We start from the raw sequence: 23,812 nt of genomic DNA on the forward strand, positions 1-23,812 counted from the left end.
GTTCAGAAACACATCATCACCTCAAAAGTACAATTTTTGTGCAAATTAAAGCAAATAAAGTTTAATTTATAGCAAATTAAGTGGATTAATTAATGTGTCTATCATACACTTTAATATAAAGTAAATCAAAAGTACCTTATTATGTTGAGTTAGTAAAAATGAAGATGAAACTACACTATGTGTACAAACAAACAGTATGTTTATAAACAATCTAAGAATCAGACATTGCCCTCTAAGGAAATTTCTAATGGTGAGAGAGAGCAAATAAGAATGAGTTAGAACTAATTTAGAGAAATCTAAGCAGTATAAGGGAATATGTCATTATTCTTTAATTTACCTTGTGAGGAATCAAGAGTAAATATAGTCAATTCTAAGCATTTTAGGTGAAATCAAGCTCAAAATCACTCATTCATTTCAAATGAAATTTCTTATTGCTCCTTAGAGATATTCACATGTAACAGTTGATATATTAAAACAAGTACAGATTCAAGTGTAATCAAAAGGACCTTCTTGGGATAACCTAGAGTGTATCTAAGAGTTTATGTGAAATCAAGATAAAAATCATCCATTCATTTCAAACAGCTTCGGAAGTACTTTGTAAATTTTATGTATGCAAACAAGCTCAGAAAACATACATTCATCTCAAAATTTCCTGCTTCCCTCAGTCACCAGGGGGAGCTCCTCAGGCCTGGCACAAAGGCCGGTTTTTTCCTCATGACAGACAGAAGCTTATTTGACTGCTGGCAAAATCTCAGCTCTCTGTCCCCCTCTAGAGGCTGAGTCCATATTTCGGCTCCAGAAACTTAGTCCTACTCTCCCATTTCAGAAGCTAAGACCCCACTCCCCACACCAGAAGTTAAAGATCCCACTTCTCCATCTAGAGGCTAAATTCCCACCACATGCCCTACTGGCTAGGTCCACATATCCCCTTACAGAGGCTGAACCCCAGTTTTGGCTGCAGAGGTCACCTGATGCCACACAGACTACATCCTGCTTCTCTCATCTGAGTCGGTCTCTGCTTCTCCATCCAGAAGCTAGGTCCTCAGAGCTCTCATCAGAGGTTAGAGGTCCACACCCCTCCTTCTAGAGGCTGAGTCTGGACTTTGGCTCCACAGGCAGTCCCTAGCTCTCACCTGAGAGGCGGCGCCCCTGCTTTCTCTCCAGAGGATGAGAACTCACTGCTGGCCCCAGAGCCTGAGTCCCTATCCCTCTTCCAGAGGCTGAGTCCCTGTTTCAGATCCAGAGTCTAGTGTCAGCTTGTGCTGCTAGCAACTGTCCCCATTTTCTGCTTCAGAGGCTATATACGTGCCCCTTGTCCCACAGTCTTCAATTGCTACTTTTCTTTGCAGAAGACAAGTCCTTACATTCACAAGTACTTTTAATGGGGTGCCAACAAAACTACTGGAACCAGAGCCAATCAGTAATCTTCCCAGTTCTCTTCTCCTTAAGGTGAGTTAGAGTGTATTTAGTCAAAATTAAGCAATATATTAATAATACAAGCTCAGGATCAGACATTGTTTTCAAGAGTAATTGTAACTTCTTAGGCAGTCAGAGTATAGCTGGTCTAAATTAGTCAATGTATGTGAAATCAAGCTCAAAATCACTCACTCACTTATAAATGAAATTTATAAACTTCATAAGTGATATGTAAATTTTATATGTACAGACTTACTCAGAAATACATGTATGACACAAATATACAATCCCACATCACTCTACCTAACCCTCCAAACTGGAAATAATTATTTTGCATTAGGTTAATCATGTTTCCATTATGGCTTGTAATTGCAATAATCTTTTATTTTTTGTCTTGCTACTGATTGTGAAAACTGAAAAATGTCTTCTACTATTGTGATTTTTGCTTAGTACAATAATTGCATCATGATTAGTCAACAGAAAATAGTAGAATTCTGTATCAGTAAAACTACCATTTAATAGAAAAACCTGTAGTCACTTTTTAAAATCCAGATGCATATCACAATTCTCTTGGAATTTTTAAAAAAATACAAATGCCCGGGTATTGCTCTTTTTCCTTCAAAGCTCCAGATGTGTTTCTAATCAGCAGCCATGTTTAATAACAAGTGGACTATATGATTATTTTTTACTTTTACCTAGTTTGTTTCACTTTTTCTATTTCATATTTGGTGCTCCCATTTCTTTTAGTTTATGTTTTCCAATTTCTCTCTCTTTTTTTTTTTGACGTTCTTTCTCAAGTCTTTACCAAGCATAGTAGAAAAACTTTTGTATACATATATACATAAATAGTATGTATAATATATACATATTTTAGAAAACCTGTGAATTTTTGCCTAAATAAAAAATTTGACATTTTGATTCCACTTGTTTAACTTAGTCTGAATAGAATGCTAGACTTCTAATTAATATTCACTTAAAATTCTGAAATACTTCCATGTATTTTGGCATCTAGAAAAAAAAGTCTAAAAAGTTTATTATCTTAGTGATTAAAAAAATTTGAATTAGGCTTGACACTTCTAATCCAATTCTGAATATATAAAGAAATATTATGTTGCAAAAAAACAAGAAAATTAGCATGTGATATAGTATTATTAACTAAAGTACAGATTTTGTCCAAATCTCAAAAATACAAAAAAAAATTATGGAAATTCAAAATATAAAAAAATTAAAACATTAATTTTCTTTTTTATGTCTACCTGAATGGTCATATTTTCTGTAATGCATTGGAAATACATTATTTTTGTGTGTGTTAGGACATTTTAGTAAAGGTTATTATTGAAAAAAAAAGACATGGGACTGGATGGGATTGACTGATAAATTCATTCATTCAAATATTTATTAAGCCCTTGTTTTGTGCTAAGCAGTGTTCTTCTAGGCACTACAGCAATGAACAATGCACAAAGAAAAATTCATATCCTTTGAACTCACATTCTAATGCGGAGGGATAATAAAATAACACATATACAGTATGTTTGTAATCAGTGTTAAGGAGAAAGGTGTTAATAAAACAGGGATGGGTGGGAAGGTTGCAGTTTTAAAAAAGGACGGCCAGGAAAGCCCTCAGTGGGAAAATGTTACTTGAGCTTAATTCATGAAGGTGAGGCTGTCAGCCGTGCACATACCTGGACGACTAGCATTCTAGGCAGAGGCAACAGCACATGCAAAGGTGCTGAGCAGAAGCAGGTCGAGTAAGCTCACGGAAAAGCAGGGACTGTGGCTGTAGACAAGAGATGAAAATGAAAGTCGCTCAGTGGTGTCTGACTCTGCGACCCCACGGACTGATACAGTCCATGGAATTCTCCAGGCCAGAATATCGGAGTGAGTAGCCCATCCCTTCTCCGGGGATCTTCCCGACCCAGGAATCAAACCGGGGTCTCCTGCATTACAGGCAGATTCTTTACCAGCTGAACTACCACGGAAGTCCTGTAGACAAGACAGCCGGGATAAAGTACTGGGAGATGAGGACCGAAAGTTAACGGGCTGGGACGCGGGGGAATGGGTGGTGAGGGTGGGTGGTGAGGGTGAAGAGGAGCAGTTCTAGTACCGACTGAAGCTAGGAAGCTGTCCAACAAAGAGGATCCGAAGATAGCACCGCCCAAAGCTCCGCCCTGCTCTAAACTCATAACTCGGCGCTACGGCCGGAACTCGAGGGCCAACTCCGGGACCGGAAGCAGCTTTCTACCCGACCCCATTTTGCTCGCGGTTGCACTTCCGATAGCGGCGGCGGGAAGCGAGTTACTAGCGGGCTTCTAGGCCTCCGTGAAAGCGAATCCGGCGGGAATCCGAGCCATCAGAACCGCCACCATGGTGAGAAGGCGCAGACCAGCAGCACGGGAGCTCCTGAGTCTCTTGTGGGGTGGGGACCGCGATTAACCGGGAAGGAGGTCATGGGTTGGCCGCTCAGGGGGTGAAGGCCCGGGCCGCGGCGCCTCCGTCTGGGTAGGAAAGACTCAGACCGTCGTCCCTCGGTGGTTTGGGGGAGGAGAAGGTTGGAAATAAGGGACCGAGGCCAGAGTCGCTTGGTGCGCTCGAGGTTAGCGCTGGGGCTCTCCAAGCGCAGTGGCCTTAGTGCTTGGGATCCCATGGGCGCTGAGTAAACTTTGCGGCATAAATGTATGTGGGGGGCTTCTGAGCAGGCACTAACGCCGTAGAGGGACTGAGGAAGACCCGGTGAGAGGCTCTGACTTGTGAAGGGTGAGGGTCCGAGGAGTTGCGGAAAGAGGTGGAAGGGCTTGTGGCCGCAAACAGTCTTGATTCCGGTAGATGGGGAGGAGGGGACGGAGGAAGACTGAGCGGAGGAAAAGTTTAACTCTTTTGTGCAGCATACATTTATTTATGCTTGAGTATGCCTGACTTTTCAGGCCTTGGGGCTACACAGTGAAGTGTTTCCTTTCTTCACCGAATTCACTCTTATTTGGAGACACCGGTAACATATTTAGGAGTGGTAATTCAGCGTTAAGTAAAAGTAATGGCGGGGACGCCTGGCAGAGTCCTAAAAGACTCACGCTTTCCCCCTGCGAAAATGCGAGAGAATAGTATAGATCCGAAGGACTGCAAGAACAAAGCGTGAAGGGTAGCACTGTTGAAAGTTCTTAGAGGAGAAAAGGAAGAATGGGGTGGGAGGAATTGGCGGGAATCTGATTATTAAAGGTTTTACATGCTATTTAATTTCGTTGGTGGTAAGGGATGCCATTGAAGGATTTTTAACAAGCAAAAGGGCACGTACTTATTTGTGTTCAGAAAGATAACTGTTGTGTAGCTGTTATATATTGGGTGTACCGGAAGCAGGATGTTGTTTAGAGAGTTGGTTAGAAGAGTAGGCACTGTATTCAGGCTGACTAGCTTTCAGCACAGCTTAACCTCTTACAGCCTCGTGACCTCATCTGTAAAGTCTGATTTTAAGGATTAAATGAGATAAGTAGTGCTTGTGGCAGTGCCTGCCAGTAAGCACCCGGTGCGAATTAGCTGTAGAAGACAGATGGAGCAATAAATGATACTGTAAAGGTTCAAGTGGTTAGAAGCTGTGATTACAGTTTAGTTAAAATGGTCATGTAAAAGAAACTGCACCACATAAACTTGAGTCTTCAGGGTGACAAGAGTCAAGATTCTGATCCATGCATTTGTAGGTTTAGAAAACCTGTGCTTGTCCAACCTCACAGAGATGAATAGCAAGCACAGTGCCTGGTACCTCAAAGGCTCTTGGATGAGTTAGGACTGGTCAGACTAATGGGAGGCCGATATAACAAATGCCAGGTTGTTTATTCATAGAAATGTTAACTGCCAAGGGCACTTGACAGTCTTCTTGTGAGGTCTGTATACTCTATATTAGCAGAACTACATTTGAAGCCAGGCTGTGAAGCTGAAAAGGTTGTTGGGTTAAGGAGTATAGCAGCTTACATACTCTCATTATGTGTTCAAACTCATTAGCACTCTGACTACTAGGAGGTTTTCCATTTCTGAATGTAGTCTTGGAGATACACTAACAAATCACTGATTTGGGGGGTCCATTCTCCTCTTCTAAGCTGATCATCCCCTTTCTGATAACAGGCTCTACATTGATTGGGTTCTTAGGGCCAGTCCCATTCCAGCTCTTTTACTTTGTCCTTTTTTTTTTTTTTAAACTCAGTCTTTTTAATGGGATGGTGGTGTTCCACAGCACTGGAGTCGCCTGTAATCTGCACGGTGGCAGATGGCCACTAGTCTCTAATATGCATGGGTTTCAGTAGTTTGGAGCCATCTTACCTTCTCACTTCTGATACATATACAACATTCAATTCAGTTCAGTCACTCAGTTGTGTCCAACTCTTTGTGACCCCATGGACTGCAGCACACCATGCCTCCCTGTCCGTCACCAACTCCCGCAGTTTACTCAAACTCATGTCCATTGAGTTGGTGATGCCATGCAACCATCTCATCCTCTGTCGTCCCCTTCTCCCACCTTTAATCTTTCCCAGCATCAGGGTCCTTTCAGATTGAGTCAGTTCTTTGCGTCAGGTGGCCAATATATTGGAGTTTCAGCTTCACCGTCAGTCCTTCCAATGAATATTCAGGACTGATATCCTTTAGGGTGGACTGGTTGGATCTCCTTGCTGTCCAAGGGACTCTCGAGTCTTCTCTGACACCACAATTCAAAAGCATCAATTCTTCAGCACTCAGCTTTCTTTTTTTTTTTTCCTCAGCTTTCTTTATAGTCCAACTCTCACATCCATACATGACTACAGCATAGACAAAGATATACAACATTGACAAAGGCAATTGTTATATGAAAAAAATGATTTTACGGGAAGGGAGAATAACAGGTCAGGTTTGAAAACAGGTGAGAGAATTCGTAGGAAATGGCTGTGGTTGAAAGATAGAACTGAGAATACTGAGAAAGACAAACAGAAAAGAAGGCTGCAGCAGAAGTTTTAAGGAAAGACAACAGGTTTGTGGGTCCAAAAGAGCTGAGTCTCACTCCTGCTGATTTCTTTGCAGACCGTGGGCAAGAGCAGCAAGATGCTGCAACACATTGACTACAGGATGAGGTGTATCCTGCAAGATGGCCGTATCTTCATCGGCACCTTTAAAGCCTTTGACAAGCATATGAATTTGATCCTCTGTGACTGTGATGAGTTCAGGAAGATCAAGTAAGGCGGGGCTGTGGGGGGGGGGTGCTGAGTGGATGGGGAGTGCGTTGGGTGGGTGGGCCAAGTGGTAGGTGGGGACCAGCTGGCTGGTTCCTCGCAGTTTGCTCTCCTGTTTTACAGGCCAGATTAAAATGGAGAGTTTCTTAAATCTCTTTCCTTAGTCTTGCTCTTTACTTCTAGCAGAGTACAAGTTGTAAGGAGGGCTGCCAGGCTTTTTATTTCTCTGACTTTGTGTGCCCCTGGGTACTGGGGTAAAGGGCTCTCATGTTCTCCCCACAGGTGTGTAAGGGGGGAGAGCTTGATTTTCTGTCCTCATTGCCTATTTGTAAAGCTGTAGCCTAAAGGGCTCTCACAGTGCAGCCTGGTCTGAAACTGCTTTAAGAAGCCTCTGACCCTCTTCAGGGTAAGTGCTCAACTCCCCTTGTGGGTTTGGGGCCAGTGATTTTTGTTGTCATTTATAGAAACAATTGGAGAATACAGTCCCATAATTTGTTAGATAATTCCCTTGTCTTAGGACTCACAGATCTTAAGCTTCTAGCTTAGTAAAAGATGTGGTCTAGTGTTTCATTCTGTTTTACAGTCAAGGCATCTTGAGGCCCAAAGAAGTTATGTAATTTCCTTGACCATTCAGCTCTCTTTTGCCACTGGAGTGTCCATAGTATGTTGCCAGTGGCTGTCAATTCCCTTTGATTCTCTTTGGGACTTCTGTTTCCTTTGTGGCATGAGGTCAAGAAGTATAGGACAGAAAATGCAGTGATGGCTGAGTGCCAGGTGCACATTAGAGAGTGGTCAACATTTTTAAATGAGACTAACTTTATTTTGGTAATGAAAATGTGCCCATTAGAAAATATTTTTTAAAAGTACATAGAAATATATGAGAAAAAACTTAAGATACCCAGAAAGGATTTTTTTTTAATTGTGAAAAGGCAGTACCTGCTTTTTTAAAAAAAATAAGATTCATAGATAAGTTTTAAAAAAGAGGAAAAAATGATCACCCACAGGAAATTTATATAAAATATCATTAAAATGAAACCTTTAAGTAATTTTTAAAAATCAAGGTATTTTGTATTTCCTTTAATTTTAGAATATTGGCTTTGACTTTCCTTTCCCTGTCTTGTTGCAGTTACTTTTTCCCAGTCTATCTTGTTTATATTTTGCTCATCTTTTTCTGCTTGTGGATATTTGGAGATTTGTTTTTGTTCTTTGAGGATAGAAGTATAATTTCTATGTAGCTAATCTCTTAACCTTTTCCTTTATGGCTTCTATTTCTAAAGTGAGGTGAGAGACAGAGTTATAGTTCTGTGGGGTTGAATTAATACTGGAAGGATACTGCATGTAAGTAGAGTTAGTGGGATTCAGTTGATCTGAGGGATTGTTTCAACTGCTTTCCTGACATTGTTAAGGCCTTAAGCTGAAGGAAGAAAAAGGGTAGTGGCAACAAAGAGTTGACTGAGGAAAGGCTTTCACAGTGGCTTTGTGAGTGAGCCAGGGCTGGGCTTTCTTGACTCTTGTCCTATCTCTTGGTCTGTGCATCCTCTTGGCATGGGACACAACCATCTAATGGGGGGAGGTTACAAGTTTAGCCTGTCAGTAGATTTAGTGTAAAACAAGACTTGGAGGGCCCCTAGGTAGGTGAACATGAACTTTACCCTTTTTCTAATGCTTATTTTTTTGTTTGTTTCTTCTCCTAAACCTGTCTTTAGACCAAAGAACTCAAAACAAGCAGAGAGAGAAGAGAAGCGAGTCCTTGGTCTCGTGCTACTTCGAGGGGAGAACCTGGTCTCAATGACAGTAGAGGGACCACCTCCAAAAGATGTAAGTCAGAACTTGAGAGCCAGTGCAAGGCCAGGAACCTTGTGCAAGGGAGGTGCCACCCTGAGCTGGGGCCTGTGTGGGGTTCTCTGTTTCATTGCACTACTCACAGGTATCTTCTGGTTTCTGTTTCCCTTATACGGATAATAAACCAGAATCTTAAAGAGGTTACTTTGCAAGTCAGAAGTAAGGAACTAGGATTTGAGGGTTTGTAACTTTAAAGCCGTCTCTTCCTTAGTTGATGTACATAGTCAATAGAAGAGGCACTTAAGGCCTCCTGGGTCAGTTCTTAATGTGATGACAGTCTAGTTGGACCATAAAAAATTGTAACTCCAAACAACAGAATACGTGTATATTTTTTGTATAGTTATGGAATAATAGTTAATATTTAAGTTAATATTTAATTAAGCATCTGCTATTTGCCAGGCCCTTCAGTATTTAATCCATGTAACAGTCTTTTGAGATAAATTATTCCCACTTTATAGATAATGCAAATTGAAATTTAGTAACTTGCACAAGCTGGAAAGTGCTGAAACTGTCATTTGATTCCAGGCAGTATTGGTTCATTAACATCAGCCTCCCTTTAGAAATAGAAGAGGCTTTAGAGAATCTAACCAAATTTGTTTTCCCTTTTTCATTTTAAGATACTGTTTGTTAAAGGAATAATCTTGTTACCTTGTTTTAATTTTTGTCCACATATATATATATATATTGGGTTTTTTTTTACTTGTAATAGCTATGTATCATTCTGCTTTTTAACTTAACATTGTAAACATTTTTCCAGTTGCTGTATTCAAAAGTCATGTTAATGACGTAAAGATACTTACAAGTGAGTGCAGAGTAGTTTATCCTAGTTATTTCCTTCTGTTTAGACTCTTATATACAAAGGATGTTAACCATGTTTCTGATTCAAGGCCTATGTACCTATTCATAGCTTTGGTATCTATTTCCAGTAGAATTTGCTACTCTAATATAGCCAATTGTAAACCTTCAGGACCACAACCAGTTTAATTAAAACCTCTTCATTGGCAGATAAGGAAACAGTACTAGAATGGTGGGATTCAGTTCAGTTCAGTTGCTGTTGTGTCCGACTCTTTGCGACCCCATGAATTGCAGCCCACTATCCCTACTATCACCCACTAAGTGAGAATCAGAGCTAGGTCTGGACCTCATATCTCTTTGTCAGGTCAAATACTCTAATCTATCATAGACACCCTTTTGGGTGGAGACTTGGCTGTTTGTTTATTTAATTTTCATAGGAATGCATATTGGTTGAGTTGTGCAGGTTTCTCTTGACTTAAAACTCTTAAGTTCTTTTAGCCTGCTAGGCATATAATCTTGGATGGAGGAGGATTGGTGTTAATAGGAGTGGATAGTATTTATAAGAAGGTGTTTTGATGTCCTGTAAATCTGAGGGGTTCTCTTGGCATGATATTCCAAAGTGTACTTATTATTCTCTAGGCCACAAGCATATTAACATATATATTTATTTTTCAGACTGGCATTGCCCGAGTGCCACTTGCTGGAGCTGCTGGGGGCCCAGGGATTGGCAGAGCTGCTGGTAGAGGAATCCCAGCTGGGGTTCCTATGCCTCAGGCTCCTGCAGGACTCGCTGGGCCAGTCCGTGGGGTTGGTGGTCCATCCCAACAGGTGAGGAGTTGGAGGAAGGGGCGCCAGCTTCGGTAGTTAAAGGATAGAGTGAGTCCAGAATGACCAACTAGGCTGTGATTGTCAAGCTATCAAAGCTATCAGTATTTCACTGTGCTTCATACATGGTTGAAAAGTCAAGCAAAAAGGAAAGCTTGCTATTATGCATTATGTTGATGCTGTAAGAGATGCATGAAAAGTTTTTGACAAGCTGTTTGAGAGTAAAGTATTTCCATGACAACATTTGAAACCTTGACCCTTGAACAATATGGGGATTAGGAATGCCAACTCTGCAGGTGAAAATTTGTGTATAACTTTACAGTTGGCTCATTATGTCCATGGATTCAAGCCAAGATTGTGCACAGTAGTGTAGTATGTATTTAGGGAGAAGAATGCATATAAGTGGACCCTGGCAGATTAAAACCATGTTCAAGGATCAGCTGTACTATAGCTTTTACAACCTATTGTCAGTCCTGTTTGAGCATGCAAATGCCTTATCTAATTTGGATTGGGCATCCTTAACCTAGGCCTGGAAAACAAGAATTGAACTTAAAATCATGCTTGATCTCCTCTGGCATAATAGGTTTTGATATGAAGTCGGATGCTTTGAGTTGTAGCTCAGCGGATTTGGTGTCTGCTGTTTGTTTACCAGGTTGGAGGGGAGAGAGGGACACTGCACTGCACTGTACTGTTCCACCTAACTTCTTTCCTCTGTCTTCCTAGGTGATGACCCCACAAGGAAGAGGTACTGTTGCAGCAGCTGCAGCTGCTGCCACAGCCAGTATTGCAGGGGCCCCAACCCAATACCCACCTGGCCGTGCAGGTCCTCCACCACCTATGGGCCGAGGGGCACCCCCTCCAGGTGAGGAGCCCAGGAGGAGTCCATTGTTAATTGATAGAAGATGCCTTAGCTGGATTTATGATGAGACATAACCTTGACTGAACCTGATGATGAGTTTGTGTAATTAAGCAGGATTACTCTGAGATCCAGCTTGGTTGACTGACTTTGGAACTAGCCAGACAAGAGCTCTATCTCTGACTCAAGTCCTAGTGCTAGGAAGGACTGGAAGGGTGGAATGGTCCCTCTGTCTTAGAATGTGGTGAACAGTCTTGTCCGTTTCCTGCTACCTTTTTTCTTTTCTTGCTATGATGGACACTTGAGCTGTATTCTTGGGACTTTTCTCTTGCAGGCATGATGGGCCCACCTCCTGGTATGAGGCCTCCCATGGGTCCCCCAATGGGGATCCCACCTGGACGAGGAACTCCTATGGGCATGCCGCCACCGGGGATGCGGCCTCCTCCCCCAGGGATGCGAGGTAAGTGCCTGTAGCAGTGGCGTTGATTCCCTAGAGCTATGTTGGGTTAGGAATTGGAGAGAAGGAGTTTGACCATAGCTTCTTGGCTTTTATGCCTTGTTTAGGGAAGTGAACACTTAGAGGACAACTTTGTTCAGAAAGGAAAGAGGGACCTTACCCTCCCTCTTAGAATAGTGAGAACCTCCTGGTACACAGTACTTCCAGTGTCTAAGGCAGTATTCTCTGGTCATTGTAAAATAGTGCATTTTGTTGCATGACCAAGAAAGGTCTTAGGCCGTTTGGTTTGGGAGTGGCTAGTAATTAAGGAGGGATTCTGGGCTTTGCTGTACTATTTATTATGGATTATCTGTTTAACTCCAGTTTAAGAAATGCTGATGTAGATCAGTTCTCTTGTTTTATAGGTGAGAAACAGGCCCACAGAGAGCTCAGTGCCCAGGCCAGGGTTCTTTTCATGAAGCCATAGTGGCCTATAAGTTAACCCGTGGCCAAACTGGCTGATCACTGTATTTATAGTTTTCCGTTACTGAGCTTTATAAGCATAGGAGCCCATAGCCCCAGTGAAGTCCCCCTCTGATCATTTGTTAACTGCCGGGTGTGGGGAGGCTGGGGTAGGGTGGGGATTTGAGTTGCAGATCAGGCACTGACTAAACTTCTTACTCTTACTTCAGGCCTTCTTTGACCTTGGCCACAGAGTTATGGAAGTAGCTCCACAGAGGCTTGGGCCCGATTCTCCAGGGCCACGTTACCACACCTGTTTGTTTGTTAAGCCGTTGTTTGCGGAGTCTCACCGGATTGTCTGGTTTCCCTTACAGGGCCCCCTCCCCCGGGAATGCGCCCACCAAGGCCCTAGGCTCATCTTGGCCCTCCTCAGCTCCCTGCCTGTTTCCCGTAAGGCTGTACATAGTCCTTTTACTTCCTTGTGGCCTGTGACACTAGTTTATAATAAACTCTTTAAGAGAATATTATAAATGCACCTAGTATGTTTGTTTATTTTCAGAAAAACTGTTGATGTATTGGGTGCTTGATAAGAATCAAGAAGGGTTGCCTTGGAAAAACTAGCCCTAATCCTTAGCTGTTTCCCTTGTAAAATACTGTATTCATTTGCAGGGATGCACAGCCTCATTCAAGAGAATTATTAAACTGTAAGCAGACATTTTCACCTGTTCTACTGGCAGAACTGATTTTGTTAAAATTAACATTAGTACTGTATTGGTGAGGATTGTGAATTGGTATGTCCTCTTTGGAAGGCACTAATCAAGATAACTTCTTAAGCAGCACTTTATTTTCTTTAGAAACTAAATTTACAATTCCATCTTAAAGTTGAAAATTGGCAACAAGTCTTTACAATTTAGGATCTTCCTCCATAGCCTCTCTAAAGATCTTAATTCCTAAACTATACCATGAGCTCTGAAATGGTGTTCACCACACCATTCTGGAAGTTTTCACATCTTAAATGTGAGATCTGACACCTCTTGTTAACAAAGGGAACTGTTAAAAGCTGTCTTCCTCTTGGCTAACGCAGTCCACCAGCAATGTTAACAATTTACTATTTAAAAACAAAACTACTCTCAAGCATTGCTTGAAACTGTTAGGCTGGGAATCCTTTCCAGAGCATTCACTCCCTGAGAGAAAAGAGAGATCCTAACCAGTTGCTTCTACGGACAATAACCCTAGTTCGGTATATGTAATGTAATGTCCTTTGAAGCATAACTCAAAAGGTCAGGAATCCTTGGTCATCCTGACAAACTTAATGGTATTTACATACAAGATATATCTAAAACTGATCCCAGACCAAGTATTGCAACCATAATCCCAAATAATTCCATTATTTAGCACACGAAATTCCTACTGAGTTGCCAGAGCTAGTGAGAAGCAGAGTGATGGTTCATCATCTTTTACAAGTAAGAAAAAAAGCAAGAAGTGAAAGGAAACTTCTCCTTCCTAAATTTGTCAAATTGATGGCTATCTTCATGTCTTTGATATGACTGAGAGTCCTCAATTTCCTGATTTGAGGAGTCTGTTTCCAAAGTTACTGTCAAGATCAAGAAGCACTTTCAGGTTTTTCTTTGCCATAGCCCAAGAACTCCAGTCTTTCAATAGGAATCTCCTCCTTCATTGCTTTCTAAACATACTGCTGGTAGCACTTGAAGAGGCCAGTGCATGGGTCCCTGGAGCCATCCCACTCGAGGAACTTATTGGCAAACCAGCGACTGAACCACTGGTTGTATTCAGCTTTCAAGTTGGTGCAAGCCTCCCCTACATTGTTCACAATGTCAGTGTCTGTGGCGGTTGAGCAGTGCTTTATCATTTTTCTACAATAAACTACGAAGCAAATACTGAGACTTCCCTGATCCAGTGGCTAAGAATCCACCTTCCAACGCAGGGGACAATTCCTGGTTGGAGAACTAAAATCCCATAGACCTTGGAGCAACTAAGCCTGTGTGCCTCAACTGTTGAGCCTGCACGCTCTAGAGCCTGCATGCCACAAGAGAAGCCTGTGCACTGCCAAGAAAACCCATCACAGCCAAAATAAAAAAAAGTATGAAGCAAGTAATAAAAATGGAATCCTATTGGAAGAGGAACAGTTTTGATATAACTTTCTCCTGGGGTCATATGTAGAAGACATTGGATAAAATTCTAACATGACATTAGGAATAGGAGGGAAAATTTACAAACATGATAGAGGTTTTTTGTTTTTTTTTTTTTTAATGAAAAAAAAAAAAAAACCACCCACAGCTAACATAATGAAAGGTTGAAAACTTTACCCTTAAGATCAGAAATAAGTATCCCCACTTCAACCACTGCTATTTAAAATTATACTGGAAACTCTAGCCAGAGTAATAAGAAAAAGCCAAATTGGAAAGGAAGATTGTATAGATTCTATATGTGGAAAATCACAAAGAATCCATAAGAAAGCTCCTAGATGTGATAATTTAATTCAGCAAAATTGCAGGTTATGAGATTGCACATAAATTGTATCTCTATCTACTATCTATAATCTGAAAAAAGGTAAAGTCCATTTATAACAGCATCCAGGAGAGTAATATAATTAGGAATCAATTTAACCAATGTGAAAGATTTGTATGCTGAAAATTAAGAACATCCTGAAAAAATGGAAATACCTACCATATTCATGAATTGTAAGACAGTATTAAAATGGCTGCGTTTCCCAAAGAAATATAGATTAGATGCCATCTGTTAACAAAATTCCAAGATACCTTTTTGCAGAAATGAAGAAGCGCATCCTCAAATTCTGTGAAGCTGCAAGGGACACTGAATAGCAAGAACAATCTTGATAACTCACTTCTTAATTTCAAAACTTAACTACAAAGCTTGAGTCATCAAAACTATGGTACTGGCATAAGGATAGACAACAGACCAATGGAATAGAATTGAGAACCCAGAAATAAGCCATTGCATATTTGACCACGAAAGTGTCAACACCTTTCACTGGGAAAAGGATAGTCTGTTTGACAAGTGGTGCTAAGACAATCGGAAAACCACTTAGAAAAGAATGAAGTTGGTCACCTGCCTTACTTCATATATCACTCATTAACTCAAAATGGATCAGCAGTCTATAAGAACTAAAATGAAATTGCCAGAAGAAAACAAGTCTTGATGACCTTGGGCTGCATTCTTATATTTGACACTAAAAGCTCAAGGGAAAAAAAAAATGGATTTCATCAGATTTAGAAATTGCATCAAAGGACATTATCAAGAATGTGAAAATGTAACTTACAGAATGGAAGAAAATATTTGCAAAGCATATATCTGATTTGTGTTTAAAATCCAGACTACTAATTGTATATAAAGAACTTTCAAAACTCAACTATAGATAAACAACCCAATTAACAAGTCAACAAAGGAATACACATTTCTTCAAAGAAGACATACAAATGGACAACACATGAAAAACTTCATCATTGGTCATTAAATTCAAAATCAAACACAATGAGATATCACTTTAACCCACTAGGATGACTTTAATGGGGAAAAAAAGCTGGCAAGGATCTGGAGAAATACTGCATTACTGGTAAGAATGTAAAATGTTGCAGCGACTATGTAAAATGATTTGGCAGTTCCTCAAAAAGATAAACAATTACCATACAATTCTACTCTTAAGTATGTATCCAAGAGAAATGAAAATATATGTCTACACAGAAGCTTGTATACGAATGTTTGTAGTAGAATTCATAACAGGCAAAAGGTGGGAACAGCCCAGCTGTCCATCAGTGGATTAACTGATAGGTAAATTGTGGGCTGTACATTCAATGGAATATTATTCAGCCATAAAAGGAATGAAATATTGATACTGCTACTACTTGGATGAACCTTGAGTATATTCTGCTAAGTAAAAGAAATTGATCTCAGAGAGACAGCAGTGAGCAGCCCTTAAGAGGGATCTTACTTTCCTGCTCAGGAATTGAACATGGGTAGCCTGGATGAAGGGGTTTCCCAGGTGGCACTAGTGGTAAAGAACCCATCTGCCAATGCAGGAGACATAAAGAGATGCGGGTTCAATCCCCTGGAGGAGGGCATGGCAACCCACTCCAGTATTGTTGCTTGGAGAATCCCACGGACAGACGAGCCTGGTGGGCTACAGTCCATATGGTTGCAAAGAATCGGACATAACTGAAATGACTTGGCACACAGGCACGCAGCCTGGATGAAAACCTGGAATCCTAGATACTAGACCACCAGGGGCTAGAGGTTAGAAGGAAAGTTTCCCTCTTACCCTTTTGAAAGAATGTTTCAAGGAGGCAGAAACTGAAAACAGGTGCAAAGTTTATTATTTGAGACAGCATGAGATGTGGGAGAGCACAACAGAGAAACTTTATTTAATACAGGTGGACGAATCTAGAGCATGTATACAGAGTGAAGTAAGTCAGAAAAATAATGTATTAACACATATATGGAATCTAGTAAAAGGATATTGATGAAGCTATTTGCAAGGAAGGGATGGAGATGCAGATGTAGAGAATGGACTTGTAGATGCAGTGGGGGAGGAAAAGGGGGAGAAATTGAGAAAGTAGCATCAGTATATATATATATATACTATTAGGTGTAAGATGGATAGCCAGTGAGAAGTTGCTGTGTAGAACAGGGAGCCCAATCTGGTGCTCTGTGATGACCTGGAGGGATGGGATGGGGGGGCAGGAGGGGAGGGTTGTGTGTATAATTATGGCTGATTTGCATTGTATGACAGAAACCAACAGTACTGTAAAATTTTTCTTAAAAATTTACATATACTATATGGCGTTAAAAAAATACTGCAAAGAAAACCAAAACTGAAGCAAGCCAGAAATACACAGCTAAAGAGAAAGAGTATGGGCACTCTCTACTGAGGCAGGACACAGATTAGAGGTGATTTGTTGTTCAGTCGATCAGTCATGTCCAACTCTGTAACCCCATGGACTGCAGCACGCCAGCTTCATCTCCTGGAGCTTGCTCAAACTCATGTTCATTGAGTCAGCGATACCATTTAACCATCTCGTCCTTTGTTGTCCCCTTCTGCCTTCAATCTTTCCCAGCATCAGGGTCTTTTCTAATGAGTCAGCTCTTCACATCAGGTGGCCAGAATATTGGAGCTTCAGCTTCAGCATCAGTCCTTCCAATGAATATTCAGGGTTGATTTCCTTTAAGATTAACTGGTTTGATCTTGCTATCCAAGGGACTCTCAAGAGTCTTCTCCAACATCACAGTTCAAAAGCATCAATTCTTTGGTGCTCAGCCTTTATGGTTCAACTCTCACATCCATACATGACTACTGGAGAAACCACAGCTTTGACTATACAGACCTTTGCTGGCAAAGTAATGTCTCTGCTCCTTAATACACTGTCTAGGTTTGTTATAGCTTTTCTTCCAAGGAGCATCTTTAATTTCATGGCTGCAGTCACCATCTGCAGTGATTTTGGAGCCCAAGAAAATAAAATCTGTCACTGTTTCCATTGTTTCCCTATATATTTGCCATTAAGTGATGGGATCAGATGCCATGATCTTCATTTTTTGAATGTTGAGTTTTAAGCCGGCTTTTTCACTTTCCTCTTTCATCTTTATCAAGAGGCTGTTTAGTTCCTTTTCACTTTCTGCCATAAGGGGGGTGGCATCTGCATATCTGAGGTTATTAATATTTCTCCCAGCAATCTTGATTCCAGCTTGTGATTCATCCAGCCTGGCATTTCACATGATGTACTCTGCATAGATGTTAAATAAGCAGGATGACAATACAGCCTTGACGTACTCCTTTCCCTATTTGGAACCAGTCTGTTGTTCCATGTCTGGTTCTAACTGCTGCTTCTTGACCTGCATACAGGTTTCTCAAGAGACAGGTAAGGTAGTCTGGTATTCCCATCTCGAAGAATTTTCCACATTTTGTGAACCACACAAAGAGGTGGTTGAAGTCACTCATATAGGACAGTCCTTCAGTGTCTTTGTTTACATTTGGCCAATTGTTTCTTTCTTCACTCTTAACTAGTCCTTGGACCCTCCCCCAGATGCCTATGCAACATTTTTCTAAGATGGATTCCACCACAGAGGCTTGTGGGTACATGTCTACACTTATTATGGGAGGTGTTGCTCCCTCCCTCCCCCCAACTTTTTTAAGCTTTTTTTTTTTCTTCCCATTGTCTCTCCCTCCTTGATCCTCTCTCTACTTGTCCTGGTATTTCTTTCTTTTTTTAAAAAATTTTTGGCTGTCCTGGGTCTTCATTGCTGCCAGACTTTTCTCTGGTTTCAGTGAGCAGAGCAGGGGCTACTCTCTAGTTGCAGTGCACAGGCTTCTCATTGTGGTGGTTTCTCTTGTTGCAGAGCACAGGCTCTAGGGTGCGTGGGCTGAGAGGTGTGGTTCCTAGACTCTAGAGCACAGGCTCAATAGTTGCAGGGCACAGGCTCAGTTGCTCTGTGGCATGTGGGATCTTCCTGGATCTGGGATTGACTTGTGTCTCCTGCATTGGCAGGTGTATTCTTTACCACTGAGCCACCAGGTTAGCCCTTCTTCCCTGTCTGACCCCCAAGGAGCCTTCTTCATGTGCAGACAGGGAAGTTTCCCTTGACCTCAGGAGTGGTCACCTTATCTCCACTTTAGCAGAGCTCAGCTTCTGCCACTAGCTTTGTCCTTGGAGTGTCTGGGTGAGAACAAAGCTCCAATTTTATTCCACTTAACAAGCACCATCTGCCTAGTCCAGGGGCCTGTTTATCTCTTACCTTAAAACTAGACCCAGCAGGGCATATATGGCTCCTTTTTGTTTTTAGTTTGCATGGTCTTTTTTTAAAATTGAGATATTTGTTGTTGTAGTTATTGTTCAGTCACTAAGTCATGTCCAACTCTTTGTGACCCCATGAACTGTAGCACACCAGGCTTCTCTTCCTTCACTGTCTCCTGGAGTTTGCTCAAACTCATGTCCATTGCGTTGATGATGTCATCCAACCATCTCATCCTCTCTCACCCCCTTTCCCTCCTGCCCTCAATCCTTCCCAGCATCAGGGTCTTTTCCAATGAGTTGGCTCTTCACATCAGGTGGCCAAAATATTGGAGTATCAGCTTCAGCATCAGTCCTTCCAATGAATATTTAGGGTTGACTTCCTTTAGGACTGACTGGTTTGATCTCCTTGCTGTCCAAGGGACTCTTAAGAGTCTTCTCCAGCACCACAGTTCGAAAACATCAATTCTTTGGCACTCAGCCTTCTTTATGGTCCAACTCTCACATCCATACATGACTACTGGAGAAACCATAGCTTTGACTATATGTACCTTTGTTGGCAAAATGATGTCTGCTTTTTAATACGCTGTCTAGGTTTGTCATAGCTTTTCTTCCAAATAGCAAGCATATTTTAATTTTATGACTGCAGTCACCATCCGAAGTGATTTTGGAGCCCAAGAAAATCTGCCACTGTTTCCATTTTCTCCCCATCTATTTGCTATGAAGTGATGGGACTGGATGCCATGATCTTTGTTTTTTGCATGGTGAATTTTAAAGCCAGCTTTTTCACTCTACTCTTTCACTCTTGTCAGGAGGCTCTTTAGTTCCTCTTTACTTTCTGCCATTAGGGTGGTGCCATCTGCATATCTGAGGTTGTTGATATTTCTCCCAGGAATCTTGGGTCCAGCTTATTGTTCATCCAGCCTGTCATTTCACATGATATACTCTGCATAGAAGTTAAATAAGCAGGGTGACAATATAGCCTTGATGTATTAGTTGCCCAATATTAACCAGTCCATTGTCCCATGTCTGATTCTAACTTGCTTCTTGTCCTCCATACAGGTTTCTCAGGAGACAGGTAAGGTGGTCTGCTATTCCCATCTCTTTAAGAATTTTCCACAGTTTTTTGTAATCCACACAGTCAAAGGCTTTAGTGTAGTCAATGAAGCAGAAGTAGATGTTTCTCTGGAATTGTCTCACTTTTTCTATGATCCAGTGAATGTTGGCAATTTGGTCTCTGGTTCCTCTGCCTTTTGTAAATCCAGCTTGTACATTTGGAAGTTCTCTGTTCATATACTGTTGAAGACTAGGTTGAAGAATTTTGCACATTACTTTGCTAGCATGTGAAATGTGTGCAGTTGTACAGTAGTTTGAACATTCTTTGGTATTGCCCTTCTTTGGGATTGGAATGAAAACTGACAGTCTTATGTACCTCTTAATTTGTTACCCCTTTATTGCCCTCCCCTCTTTCCTCTCTGTGTTGGTAACCATGAGTTTGCTCTCTGTGAGAGAGTGAGTCTGTTTCTTTTTGTTACATTCACTAGTTTGTTGGATTTTTTTAGATTCCACACACAAATGATATCATCCAGTATTTGTCTTTATCTGATTTATTTCACTTAGCATAGTGACCTCCAAATCCATTCATTTTGTTGCAAATGGCAAAAATTCCTTTTCTATGTCTGAATAGTATTCCTTTTTATATACATGCATATGCTATATATGCATAATATATATACTAGATCTTTACGTGTATCTGTATGAAATTGTTAGTTCCTCATTTGTGTCTAACTCTTTGTGACCCCATGGACTGTAGCCTGCCAGGCTCCTCTGTCCATGGAATTCTCCAGGCAAGAATACAGGAGTGGGTTGCCATTCCCTTCTCTAGGGGATCTTCTCGACCCAGGGATCGAACCCAGGTCTCCTCTATTGCAGGCAAATTCTTTACCATCTGAAGCACCAGAGGAGCCCCTATCTATATCTGTATGTCTATATCTATATATACCGGACTTCCGTGGTAGCTCAGACGGTAAAGCGTCTGCCGACAATGTGGGAGACTCGGGTTCGATCCCTGGGTTGGGAAGATCCTCTAGAGAAGGAAATGGCTACCCACTCCTGTACTCTTGCCTGGAAAATCCCATGGACGGAGGAGGCTGGTAGGCTACAGTCCATGGGGTTGCAAAGAGTCGGACACGACTGAGCGACTTCACTTTTCACTTCATATATGCCAGTTCAGTTGCTTCAAGGGAAACAGAAATGGATAGGAGAGTTTCTACTCTATTTAACAATGTGAGTTCATTACCTAGTTTAAAAAATTAAGTGCATTTTAAAAATTCAAAATTGTAAAATAATGAATGTACTTAATAAAGTAAATCCACCAGGAGGCAGCATTGCTCTGCCAGGAGGAAGGAAGCAGCAGATATGTGAGCTTAATCTTATTCGTGGATGCTGGGGTTGTGGGTTGTTTTTTTTTCCTCCCTAATACTCTGTATTTTCTAATTTTATACAAAGACCTATACAGAAATAAAATACACTTAAGGAAAGAAGGAAGTGTCAAGCCCTGCCCCTTTTTAGCTATGTCTGTATGTATAAACTCCTGAAAGTAGGGTTACCGAGGGAGGGAGGGTGGGGCTACATTTAAAAAGTTGATAGACCTACCAGGTAGCCCTCCAGTGGTGTTACCCTACACTACTCACAATGGTGAGTGTGTAGTTACAGTGTTACATCTTATTCAGTTTAAGTTCAAAATAGCTTCCCTGTTTTAATTAGTATGTATTTAGCTAAAGGGACACTTGTCATATTTTCATATATTTAAAAGTAATTTACATTTATTTTTCAGTAAACTACTTCCTTCACTCTACCAAGGGCTGGAAATTAGTCCATGTTGTTTCCTACTTTGTGCACTGAACACATGCTGTTGAATGAATTCATGATGGGTAACTTTTCTAAAGCTCACTTTCCTCATCTATTAAGTGGGAGTGTGTCTTCTTGTCTCATGGGGGGCAGCATTGTGCCCTTCACCAGCTTTGATTTGTATATCTGAGACTGATCTATCTGTGCACCACAAGTGTTTGAAACGATTTATTATAGACATAATGAGGCTTTCTGGGGAGGCAGGGCAGGGTCCCAAACAGGTCTGAAAATGTTTTGAGAGAGTAGGGTGGGGCAACTCTCCCATTTCACTGTGGTTGTTGGGGTAGGGGATGCTGTGGTGAGGTCCCATGAAAGGGCCAGGGCATGTATGGCTTGGACATCCCACAGGTGCCAAGGGAGGGTGCCCATAGTTTTCTTATGAGCTTTGAAGCTGTCAGCAGTCAAAGAGCAAAAAAGAAGTGGGCCTTGGTATGACAGAACCTTATCTCTTGTTGTTTAGTCATTAAGTAGTATCTGACATTGACTCCATGGACTGTAGCATGCCTTATATCACTGAAGATTAGATGAGGTAATATACACAATAAGCTTGCCATAGAGGAAATGGTCAATAAAGATTTGCCATTATTGTTATTTTTGAGTCTTTCAATTCTAGCTTCATAAGAAGTTTTTTTCCCTTGTTTTTTCATTTTGAATGTAACTTTAGAATTTTTTTTTCTACTGATCTGTTGTCACTATAGATCTCATTGTAGAGTGAGATCTATAGTGACAATATTGACAAATTTTCTTACATATCATATGGCTTACTTTGAACCATACTTACCTTGAGTCTTTGTCTCATCCCACTGAACCAAGTACAGTGCTTTGCATGGAGTCTAAGAAAGAAAATGCCTGTTTCCAGAAGCCTCATATTGAACTCAGCCCAATGCTGAGTGCTTCATATATGTCATGTCAGGGAATGCTATTTGACATGAATGAAAGAGAATATCCCTGTGGTATTGGCTGGGGAGGCTGGTTGGTAAATCTGAATATGTGTATATCTGCTCCTAGATAAACACTCAACAGAAATTCTGACATATGCTCACAAGAAGACATGTATAGGAAAGCACACAGTGACTCTATTCATAACAGCCAAAACTGGGAAGTACCCAAAGATTCATTGACAGTACGTAAATAAACTTGTAGTATATTCACACATTGGAATGTTGCACATAAAGGAGTATGAAAGATACACAGTAAAACAACGCTATGGATGAATCTTCTATAAAAATGTCAAGTGACAGAAACCAAAGACCAATCACAAAATACATATTGTGTAATTCCACTCATATGAAGGACAAAAACTAATCTTTGCTTCTTCAATCTAGGATGTTTACCCTTAAAGGGGGCACAAAGGGAGTTTTCAGGGTGCTTGGTAGTGTTCTATTTTTTTTGATCTGAATGCTGGTTACCTAGGGGGGTTCAGTTTATGAAAATTCAGGAAGTTTCACATACAAATGCGTTTCTGTGTCTATGTTAAGCCCCTAAAAAAAAAAATCCTCATAGGGAAAAATCTGAAAGGAACAAAATATTAATAGAATTCTTTGTACTTGATGAGCTAACATCCTTGAAGGTGGAGAAAGATAATAAATAATAAATACCCAAGTAAATAATTGCTTTGGAGAAAAGGATGAGGTCTGAGTTGCAGAGTGATGTGAGCATGATGCTATTTAATGAAGTTGGTCAGAAAAGGCCCTACTGATAAAGAGCTATTTGAGCAGAAACCTGTTAGATGTAAGGGAGCAAGTCATGCAGAAAAGATTGGGGATTGAGAAGAAGGATTCCAGATGGAGGGCACAACAACTGCAAAGGCACTAAGGTGGGAGTGAGTTTTTCTGAGACTATCAAGAAGGTCACAGGCTACTTATCAATTGATTTCAGTTGTTAAGGTTTGTCAGTGCAGGATACTTGAAGAGACATTGCAGGAAGAGAGGGCTTTCTGTCCTGGTTCTGCTGTGCTCTAGAGGATTTCTGCAGGGAAAGTGACTTTTTAAAAAAATGTATTTTTAATTGGAGGATAATTGCTTTACAATGCTGTTTGTTTCTGCCTTAAGTATACAGTCAGCCATAAGTATACATATGTACCCTCCTCTTAAACCTCCCTGCAACCCCGACCCCACCCCACCCCTCTAGGTTGTCACAGAGTACGAGGTTGAGCTCCTTGTGTTATATAGCAACTGCCCATCAACCATCTGTTTTACCTATGGTGATGTATATGTTTCAATGCTACTCTCTCAATTTGTCCCACTCTCTCCTTCCCCTGCTGTGTCCACAAGTCTGTTCTCTATTTCTATGTCTCTATTCCTGCCCTGCAAATAGGTTCATCAGT

At 41.1% G+C, this 23,812-nt stretch overlaps 1 protein-coding gene and 1 pseudogene across 2 annotated transcripts; one reads left to right on the forward strand and one right to left on the reverse strand.

Annotated features, from left to right (window-relative positions):
- Window positions 1-3,623: 3,623 nt before the first annotated feature.
- Window positions 3,624-12,350, forward strand: SNRPB (small nuclear ribonucleoprotein polypeptides B and B1). Of its 2 annotated transcripts, none has more exons than XM_061126758.1 (7): window positions 3,624-3,783; window positions 6,451-6,602; window positions 8,306-8,417; window positions 9,912-10,064; window positions 10,785-10,923; window positions 11,252-11,377; window positions 12,046-12,350. In XM_061126758.1, exons 1-7 carry the CDS (start codon window positions 3,781-3,783, stop codon window positions 12,054-12,056), a joined length of 696 nt encoding a protein of 231 aa, XP_060982741.1. In that variant the 5' UTR covers window positions 3,624-3,780; the 3' UTR covers window positions 12,057-12,350. The 2 variants fall into 2 exon arrangements, with proteins under 2 accessions (XP_060982741.1, XP_060982740.1); XM_061126757.1 differs by having other exon boundaries at window positions 12,190-12,350.
- Window positions 12,351-13,244: 894 nt separating this feature from the next.
- Window positions 13,245-14,038, reverse strand: LOC133044395 (TP53-regulated inhibitor of apoptosis 1-like; annotated as a pseudogene).
- Window positions 14,039-23,812: the final 9,774 nt, after the last annotated feature.

Source organism: Dama dama, chromosome 23, assembly GCF_033118175.1.
Source record: "Dama dama isolate Ldn47 chromosome 23, ASM3311817v1, whole genome shotgun sequence".
Classification (NCBI taxonomy): Eukaryota; Metazoa; Chordata; class Mammalia; order Artiodactyla; family Cervidae; genus Dama; species Dama dama.

Excerpts from the sequence above, each read along its gene's own strand:
- SNRPB (XM_061126757.1), top strand. Across the intron at positions 6,603-8,305 it reads GATGAGTTCAGGAAGATCAA|ACCAAAGAACTCAAAACAAG; the intron begins GTAAGGCGGGGC and ends ACCTGTCTTTAG. Across the intron at positions 10,065-10,784 it reads TTGGTGGTCCATCCCAACAG|GTGATGACCCCACAAGGAAG; the intron begins GTGAGGAGTTGG and ends CTGTCTTCCTAG.